General features: G+C 42.4%; 1 protein-coding gene across 4 annotated transcripts; it reads left to right on the top strand.

The window, feature by feature from the left end:
- The first annotated feature begins 202 nt into the window (after positions 1 to 202).
- On the top strand, positions 203 to 9,202 carry CNBP (CCHC-type zinc finger nucleic acid binding protein). 4 transcript variants are annotated; one of them, XM_088522887.1, is made up of 5 exons: positions 203 to 264; positions 6,938 to 7,057; positions 7,370 to 7,462; positions 7,649 to 7,850; positions 8,206 to 9,202. In XM_088522887.1, exons 2-5 carry the CDS (start codon positions 6,955 to 6,957, stop codon positions 8,321 to 8,323), a joined length of 516 nt encoding a protein of 171 aa, XP_088379013.1. In that variant the 5' UTR covers positions 203 to 264; positions 6,938 to 6,954; the 3' UTR covers positions 8,324 to 9,202. The 4 variants fall into 4 exon arrangements, with proteins under 4 accessions (XP_088379013.1, XP_088379011.1, XP_088379014.1 ...); XM_088522885.1 differs by having other exon boundaries at positions 204 to 264; positions 7,367 to 7,462; XM_088522888.1 differs by having other exon boundaries at positions 205 to 264; positions 7,652 to 7,850.
- Positions 9,203 to 9,662: the final 460 nt, after the last annotated feature.

The following is a 9,662-nucleotide window of genomic DNA, read 5'->3' as shown; positions in this document are numbered from 1 at the left end:
CCTGCCACACCGATTGGGCGCTCAGGGGGAGCGGTAGGCGCCCATTGGCCGCGCTGTGGACACCAGTGAGCCGTGCGCAGAGTAGCAGGGAGGGCGGGGTGAGCGGCGGGAGGGGGGAAAGTGCGAGCGCGCGGGGTCGTGCGCAAACCGCGTGTGGCGCAGCCAGAAGGGAGCCGGGGAAGGCGGCGGAGCTGGGCAGCGAGCGAGGCCCACGGATCTGCGGGTGGCGATTGCGACTGCGGCACTTGGCGTGGGAGGCTGCAGGTAAGCGGCCGCCCGCGGGGCTGCAGCGCCGCAACCTAGGGCCCGGCGCTGCGGAGCGCCAGGGGGATGATGGCGCTGGCGCACTCCGGCCTAGTGCGCGGGAAAGTGATGAGAGTCTCGCCTGACCCGCCGGGCCTCGCTGCCTGGCCTGGGCCTCCGGGAGCGGGACGGACCGGGCAGCGGGAGTAGGGTGGGATGGGAACTGGGACGGAGTGGGGCCCCGCCAGGCCGGTCAACGGCTGAGTCAGGCCCGGCGCGTTCCGGAGGGGCCCGCGTGGCCCTGGGGCAAGGGAGGGTTTGGCCTAGGGGTAGGGAGGGTGGGAAGGTTCCGCTGCGCTCGGGCAGCCCGCACAGAGCCGCCCGGGCGCGGCCCGCAGCCTTTTCCTGCTCTGCGGAGCGCGCGGGAACGGCCGCAGCGTCCGGCCCGCCAGGCGGCGACGGCGGGAGCCGCTCGCTGGGCCCGCCACTCTGCGGGGCGGTGGTAATCGCGACCGAGGCTACTGCTCCCCGTGGCCGCGATCGGGGCGGGGGAAAAGTGCCCGCCAAGTCCTAACGCCCGAATTGGGTTGGGTGCCCGACTTCCTTCGAGTGAAAGGGGGGGCGGTGAGGCGGGGGTGACTGCAGCAACTTTGAGGAAGCGGCGGGCAGAGCGGGGCTAGGCGGGAGAGGGCTGAAGTAAAATTGTTTTTCTTTTTTTACCAAGCGCTTTAAAATCGGCACTAAAACGCGGCCCGCGCTGCGGCTGAGCGGGGCGCCAGGCGGAGCGGGGCTGCGGGCCCGGGCCCGGCCGCACCACGTGGCTGCCCCACGTGTTGGGCCCCGCCGCAGACGAGCGGGTCGAGGTGTTGCAACTATTTGTCTCCGACCACAGGCATGGATGGCGGCCTGCTTCAAATCCAAGCGCGACCTATAAATGGATAGGAAAATAGTCCATGACATCTGCGCATCAGGAACTAGTAGAGCAGCCTTTTATTTAAGTTCCTGTCTGACATAGTTCCCAAGTAGTTACTATTACTCACCTACTATCTAGAACTGTCACAAGGAATTATTAAACTTAATAGCAGGTTTTATTTTCATTTCAGCACTACTTGGATCGCATTGGCACAGAGTTTAAACTTGCCAACGCAGTGTTTTATTCTTTGCTCCAAACTGGCCTAGAGAAGTAATCCTGTTGCTGCCCTCAACATGAAGAGATTAAATGAGTTCACTATGACTGCACAAGAATCCGGAGACTTACCGACTTAACCTATTTTTTTTTCCAAATAACTTTTAGCCTTTAGATTGGCTTTGACACTAAAGAGGTTTCATGTTTGCTGATGTTGCTTGCTTGTTTAAGTTTAAAACTTTGTCCAGATACCTATAAAACAAAAGGGTTATACTGTAGAGTGAGTGTACTCGTTAGGTACTACAGTTTTTCTTAACCTGTATGTAACAAGTATAAGTGGGCAGAAGGAAAGGCAGAATCACTTCCAACCAGTTTATGGTTTCTAGTCAACAAGGCTACCCCAGAATTAATTTTTCTGTAAAGTATCTCAATCTAGGTTTCCCACCACCCTTGGCTACTGGCCATCTCATAGGGGTCCCAGTTTTTTAGTGTGGTTACAGTTGCTTTTTGTCTCAAGTTCATGTTAACACTTCTGGATCAAGTGATCTAGCTTACCTTTATAATATATCGAGGGGACCTGAGGGGAGTTCAGAACTTGGCTCTTAACTTCTGCAAGTTTTCCTGAAGCTTCAATACTGTTTCTTTCAAAAATGAAATATTTGCTGGCTAAAGTACTTACCTTTATTATAAAAAAAAAAAAAAACCTGAGATAATCACTAACTTAAGAATCTAGTTCTGTTTATAAATTACAAGTATAGAAATTTATACAAGTTTAACTGTGTTCTGTAGTTCTGGATATATCTTATACATTCTAAATATTTTGATTTATACTCTGAAGCTGTAAGTGCTAGCATTTCTGCTTTTCCATTTGAATAAATTTTAGGAAAGAAAAACCTATCACATATTGGTATTTTTTGCCATATTCAAGGTGATTCTAGACTGAGTTGTCATATTTAGGTATGGTATTTTAGGTTTATTCTTGCTTGAAAAAAGTGCTAGTTTTTTCAGTGCACTTTTTTTCTAAAAAAAAAATTGTTTTTTTAGCAATGGTTTTAGTCTAGTCTGTCCTTTGGTCGAAGGAGGAATGTCCTGTTAATGTTAAGTGGAAAGGACTTTATATAAAAGGGAAGTGCCTGGTAAGTATGATGAAGATCTTGTTAACAGAATTTTTATTGGTAGCAAGTAGTTGAATACTAAGGAACTACTAGTGTATTCAGAGGAATGTCTCGCTGTCCTTGCAACAATTTTTCTATTGTTTGCCTAACTGTTTAATTAGGAGTATTTTACTTCAAGTTGTCTGTGGTGTTTACAGATATTTACAAATGTTATCTTTTATAGAGAAAATCACCCAAACTTGTGTTTAGAGTAAGAGACCTTAGTTATATTGTCCTGATAATTTTCTTCTTAGCGGTTTCACTTACATAAGAATTTTTACTATAACGTGGAACAACTTCAGTTTCTGACAGAAATGCTCATTCTTACCTGTGTTTTTTTTTCCCCACATGATTTAAAAAGTAATGTCAAAAGATTAAGCTTTTATCACCTGTTGCATTGTTCCAGGCTATTCAAAAATATATCTAGCTTCAAAACAGGTTAGTTAATTTGTGGGCTTGGGGGTTAGAACCAGATACCTGAGTGCCAAGTACTTACTCTCTCTGAAAGGTATTGCTAGGAACCCCTTTTTCCTCTCTTTGAAACTTCAAACTTTAGAGGATAATTAGTGAATTTCAACTTCCTCGCTGTTATGAAGAGCCCAAGTTAAAGACTAAGCTGTGCTTTTGACTGTTAAAGCAAGTGTTATATTCTTTTTTTTCCTAGAGTAAAAGCCATAAAACAGGTGTACTAGTAGAGAACTCAGCTATTTTTGTTATCACTTGGTCTACTGAGCCTTTTAAAACAGACTGAGATATTTCTGAGCTTTTGTGTGAAGACTAGGGATAACCTTAAACTGGTTTTTAAGTTTACTTACATGTTTTAAGCTGTTAACCCTAAAACCTGTGAAAAACATCATCTAATTACTTTAAAGTTTGATACTAGAATTAAAATTGGAAAACCTTCTAATCTAGCATAGGAAACTACTGCAGTGGCATCTAATACTTGAATCTGTGAACTGCTGTCAGCCCATGAAAAAAGTTGTAATGCAGAACAAAGTCTAATATTCCTGGTTAATATGATTCAGTGGCTAGCCACAAGGTGAATGTATTTCAGATGCTTCTTACTACTGCTAAGGAGTGCTGTATGAGGGGTTCTGGTAAACAGCTACATCCTCCTGGCATACAGCAAAAGAGTAAGGCTTGGGAGGATTAGGTTCTTCTTTCTTCGAAGTTCTGGAACTGGTCCATGTGGCAGTGACTTGTATCTTACAGAATTTGACCTGCCTCAACAATAGTTGAGGCCTTAATTCTTTTTTTCCCTTCCATTACTGTTTTTTCCTGTCCAGCATCTGGACAGGCTTACCGAGGTGGCCTTGGTAGATAAAAGGAGAAGGAATTGCAGAAAACCTGTCTGTGGTGACAAAATGGAGGAGTATTAACTGGTAGGGGCAAGTTTGTCCTTGGGTGTTTTTTTTGTAAGTGTATTCTTCTTTCCCACTCACCCCCCCCCCCCCCCCCAACTTGAAATAACTGAAAAAAAGAAAAGTCCAAACTTTAAAAAGTATTTTGTCAAGGATTTGTGTTCTGAACTAGCATGTCTTGGATTTGGCTCCATGAAAGGGAGCATGAGCTATGTCAGAATTATGTTTTCTTTTTGGATGGGTGGGAGGTGGGGTTCAACAACACCATTTACGTCAGTGATGAACTTTGCCCCATGAAGCTTTTGGGGATGTGGGGTTAGTAAAACCGCTGGTTTCAGCTGCATCCTTCTCTGGATCATAAACTTGAATTCAATCTCAGGTCCTTTCCAGGAAGACAGACGCTAAATACTAAAATAGTGGTAAAGAAAACTACCAGGCAGACGGTTCAGCTTTGTACATTTAAAGTTGCCAAAGATGGAGCAGCATGCTCAGTAATCATACTTCTTGGCAGCCGTAACCTAAAGATGTCAGAGAGGTTAGAGTTGAAAATAAAGACCTCTCAAGCTAGATGTCTTTAAATGACTCTCTCGATTCAGTCAGTCAGTCTTGAGAAATAGTTGCATGGAGACAAGTGGCAGATGGTTCCTTCGTGGGTTTCTGACTCAGTTTGCCTAGTCTTAACTGCCGATTTGCTAATTATCAGAGAAAAGCAAACTCCTTAAAGTTAAAAAGGAGACAACTTCGATTTAAATGAAAACTTCTTTGAAACCGTGAGCTTTTATTCATTGCTTGAGCCTGACTTGCTGTGTAGGCTGATCTTAGTGCAGAAACTTTTCTCCTGTATGCTTAAAGGCTGTCTACATTGCTTAAGAAACACTGCCCTCAACCACATGTTACTGATCTGGTCACATTAGGGTTTCGATAAGGTTAACTCTCTGGGATGCTTGATCTTGTTGCTTTATGCAGTAGTCTGAAATGGATTGTTTGGATGGAAGTCTGGTAGATGTTAACTTCCATTTTAGATGCTGCAGTTCTATTACAGTTACTGATCTAGCTAGTCTTTTTAATAGGTTTTATGTCACTGTTCTATAATGTTTTAATGTGAATACATTTGAAGAACTTAAGAATTGTGCCAGGAATGCACACATTCAGGCACCAAACTGTATTTTTTCTCTTGAAATTTAAAAGCGTCAACTATTGTGGTGCCCAGCTCCTGTAACTGTCTTTACCAGTGTTGTTCCTGTTCCCCATTGTCGCTAAAAAAAAAATGGGGGTGTCTGCTGCCATCTTACTAGACAGCTCTACCTCTGGGTGTCCTATTAAGATGCTTTGAAATCCTGAATGCTGAGATGAAGCAGTAAATGCCTTTTAGGATGTGAGAAGACTTAGTTACGTAAAAAATCCAAGTATTTGTTTTAACTCCCAACTGCTCAGGTCACCAAATGCTTTGGTTTTGTGAACATCTCTTTAAGATCTGACAACTTTTCATTTAAAAAAAACTTCATTTTTGAAAGCAAATACGTGATGACCTGGTCAGACTGGAAGCTAGAAGAGGGTTTAAATTCTCAGGTGTCAACCCTGGTTGGAAGGATGGGTGGTCATTCCTGCAGAAGATGACTAGGGAGAGAAGATCTGTTTTGAGGGAGGGATGGCCAGAAAGGCACCACAGTAATTCTCTCAACATTTGAGTACTTTAAAAAGTGCTTTGAATAAAAATCCATATTTTGAATTGATTTTGAATCTGTGTTTCAATTAAAGTCTAATATAAGAATGATAATGCTGATTCTGCCTTGAGGTTATACATTCGTTCTTTTTAGAAAGAAGCCTATAATGGGATTAAAGTAGTGTTAGAGAAGGTTTATCCTCTAGTGGGGATTAGGTAAACATGCTAGGTAGCTGCTGTGAGCTTCCCTGGCCTTGTTGCACCGTGCTGCCCTGTTATGGATGGGTTAAGAATGAGTGGGGAGAGGGAGAGTGTAGAGTGTTTAAAGAGGCTCTGCCAAAGCAAAGCTTGATACGCGTATTACTAATGCATTTTTAAACTTACCTTAACGGGAGTCTGCTTTTTCTTTGCTGTTGTATTTCTGGTTCCAGAAGTTTTGCATAATTATTTTTATAGTTTAGAGGACTTGTGAGTCTGTGATTACATCCTGTTCAGTCTACACTTTTGTGGCTGTTAAATTGGTTGCCTGTGGCAGGCAACTTTGCTACTCAATGGGACATGCCTCTATTCCCCAATATGGGCAAAAGAAGCTGTTTATACCATTTCTGACAAGCATGCCTATCTGATGTTTCCCTAGCATTCTAAGAATGTTTTCCAAGTTAGCCTTCTAGATGTCTGGTGAGTGTCTGATATCTTCTAGGGATACCAAATGTGTCTTAAACATCTTCCTCCATGTAAACGCAGGAGCGGAGCATTCATCCTGCACTGCAAGTTATATTTTGGAGTTGAAAAGCAGCAATTCATAACTGCTCGTGTAGGTTACAGAAGAACTGATCTCAGTTTTTAAGAGCTTAGCTGTAATATCGACTATTCTTGCAATGAATATCTGGAATGTAGCTTAGTTGGTATAGCAGCAACCAGATAGACACTTAAAGAATAATTTAGGACTAACTGGAAGAAAAGGCTTTGTAGAGATAAGTAGCTTTCTTTTGCCCTTTGCTATGAGGGGTAAAGTAAGAGAACTGGTATTTCAGGAAAAAAAGCAACAGTAAGGCAGTTCCAACAATCTTGTTTCACTCTTAAGCGTTCTACCAGTTTTCGAAGCAAAGGCTGATAACAAGCTCTGATTAGAGGAAAAGCCAAGTGTACTGTTTCTTTGGCAGTGGAAGTTAACGAGCAAAGCAGAGAGATACTTTTGTCTCCTACCATGGCTTTAACAGTTGTGTCAGGTAACAATCATAAACTGCGCAAGCAGGTTTGAGATGGCTAGAAGCAGTTTAGTTGTCTGTCAGGAGGGTAAGAAAGCTTCAATATCTCTTATCTTAGTCTTGGGAGATGGCCTTTGGGAGAAAAAGGTGTTCTAAAAGTGTCCTTCCCTAAATTTTTTCAGGAGGATAATCTGCAGCAATGAGCAGCAACGAGTGCTTCAAGTGTGGACGTACTGGCCACTGGGCTCGGGAGTGCCCTAGTGGAATTGGTCGTGGTCGTGGGATGAGAAGCCGTGGCAGAGGTAACTTTTTTTTTTTTTTTTTTTTTTTTTCCTCCTGTTTGTACAGTAAAATCTCTCCAGATGACTGCCCTGAATATTATCCAAAAGAGGTTTTGCTGGGTTTGGATCAAATAGTCACAATAGTTAGAACTTATCTATAGCACAGTGGTACTAAATTTTATCATTTTTACCTCACTGTGAGAAACTTGCTATTTTTTGAAGTTCCAAGGATTGCTGAGGGACAACCCGACTTGTAAGTTGAATTGTCAGTGTCTTAATTCTTACCTTGATCCCTAAGTCTTTTTTCTTTCTCCTGTTACCCATTTAAAGCAGGCTTCCAGTTCATGTCTTCATCTCTCCCGGACATCTGTTACCGCTGTGGTGAGTCTGGCCATCTTGCCAAGGACTGTGATCTTCAGGAGGATGGTAAGTATCATTAAATTTTACATCTCCTCAGTTGCGTGCACAGAGCCCTGTCGTTGAAGGGAGCGGTATAATGCAGCGATCATAATCCACCGAAAACAAACTAAATATTTCCTTCTGTTAGAAGCATGCTACACTTTAGTCTACCAAGGTTTTATAGTCTTGTTTGGTATCTTTTTCTTATTGTGGAAGCCTGCTATAACTGCGGTAGAGGTGGCCACATTGCTAAGGACTGCAAGGAGCCAAAGAGGGAGAGGGAGCAGTGCTGCTACAACTGTGGCAAACCTGGCCACCTGGCTCGTGACTGTGACCATGCAGATGAGCAGAAGTGCTATTCTTGTGGAGAATTTGGACACATTCAGAAAGACTGCACCAAAGTGAAATGCTATAGGTAAGAACTGATGAAAAATGCAAGTGTGGAATGCACCCTCACAGATAGATGTGTTTTGTGCCTAATTCCAGTTAGGAGGTTTAAACTAAATCTAGTAAAAAAACAGGTTTTTTTCAGACTACTGTTTACTTTTTAGAAATTCAGAATTTACTTGTTCAGAAATAAGCCTGAGCAAATAAGAAATTGGAGTTGATCTGTTGAGAAACTGTTCCTAGCCCTGGTAGATACAGAGACTATCCGTAAGGATTCTGGAACACTGAAGCCTTAAACAGAACCAGTATTGTATGAATTTTAATTGGGTGCTTTGGCAGATTGGGATGGCTTTTCTGAGCAGCTCTTTCATTTGCTTTTCCAGGTGTGGTGAAACTGGCCATGTAGCCATCAACTGCAGCAAGACCAGTGAAGTCAACTGCTACCGCTGCGGCGAGTCAGGGCACCTTGCACGGGAATGCACAATTGAAGCTACAGCCTAATTATTTTCCTTTGTCGCCCCTCCTTTTTCTGATTGATGGTTGTATTATTTTTCTCTGAATCCTCTTCACTGGCCAAAGGTTGGCAGATAGAGGCTACTCCCAGGCCAGTGAGCTTTACTTGCCGTGTAAAAGGAGGAAAGGGGTGGAAAAAAATCAACTTTCTGCATTTAACTACAAAAATGTTTATGTTTAGTTTGGTAGAGGTGTTATGTATAATGCTTTGTTAAAGAACCCCCTTTCCGTGCCACTGGTGAATAGGGATTGATGAGTGGGAAGAGTTGAGTCAGACCAGCAAAACCCTCTCTGGGTTACGTGAAAGTGATCCTATGCAGGAGGAAAGAAATTATGGAAGTGTCTAAACTTCCTTGTAACTGTAATTTTATTACAATGGCCTTGGATTGTCTGACCTCAGTAGCTGTTAACATCAAGTAATATCTGTATCGGGCCCTACCTAGAGCATATAGCTGAGTGGGAGTAAATAAAACAAACAAGATGCACATGCCTGTTAATGGCCATGAGAGAGAGAGAGAAATCAGGAATAAACTTAAAAGTAACAGTAATATAGTCAATGAATGTTCATGTTGGAGATGCAGAACGTAATGGGGAGCTTTTGAATAAATATCTCAAACTAAATCTGAAACCCAGACATCAGTGCTCATAGCATATACAATTTGGAGCTATTCAGGAGTTGCAAATAAATGCATTTTCACAGAAATCAAGATGTTATTTTTGTATACTATATCACTTAGACAACTGAGTTTCATTTGCTTGTAATCAGTTTTTAAAGTAAGAGGGTAAAAGCAATTGAAGTCCTAGAACATAGAAAATGTAATTTTAAACTATCAATAAAGCTGGAGGAGGAAGGGGAGTTTGGCTAAAGTTCCTTTTGTTTATTTTTGTTTCTCATGTACACAGTGCAAAATAACATATTAAAAAGGGGTATATGGAGGTGTAAAATTTAGTTTGGACTTTTCTTTTGTACTGTCTTAAGTTTCCATTTGTAGCATCAAGCTCTGAAAAATGTTAATTATGCAGTCTTCTTTGCACATATATTCATGTGAATGGATTGGGTGTTCTTGCACTGCGCTTGTTGCTTCATCTCTGCTACTTGCAGTTAAAGTATCACTTTCACTCTGAATTTTTAAGACATACATGAATAAGATACGATACAGATCTCCTAGTAGATGTGGAGTAGTTCAGGGATCTGACAACAGCACTTCTCCCTTCACACATCATTACACTAATAGCTATCATTAAAATGTCTAGCATTTATACTTCCTATGTGCAGTATGTTCAGCTTCCTGCTAAGTAGCTTGCTTGGTAAACAGTAATTCAAATT

The sequence above is a fragment of the Tinamus guttatus genome, unplaced genomic scaffold, assembly GCF_059628265.1.
Source record: "Tinamus guttatus ecotype Peru unplaced genomic scaffold, ASM5962826v1 Tinamus_guttatus_pri_ptg000169l, whole genome shotgun sequence".
NCBI lineage: Eukaryota > Metazoa > Chordata > Aves > Tinamiformes > Tinamidae > Tinamus > Tinamus guttatus.
This window is presented reverse-complemented; position numbering and strand designations above follow the sequence as displayed.

What these genes read in the sequence shown, in the direction of transcription:
- CNBP (XM_088522885.1), top strand. Translation starts at nt 6,955, where the DNA reads ATGAGCAGCAACGAGTGCTTCAAGTGTGGACGTACTGGCCACTGGGCT. An exon ending in CTGTGATCTTCAGGAGGATG is followed by an intron (nt 7,463 to 7,648) that starts GTAAGTATCATT and finishes TTCTTATTGTGG; the next exon opens with AAGCCTGCTATAACTGCGGT. An exon ending in ACCAAAGTGAAATGCTATAG is followed by an intron (nt 7,851 to 8,205) that starts GTAAGAACTGAT and finishes TTGCTTTTCCAG; the next exon opens with GTGTGGTGAAACTGGCCATG.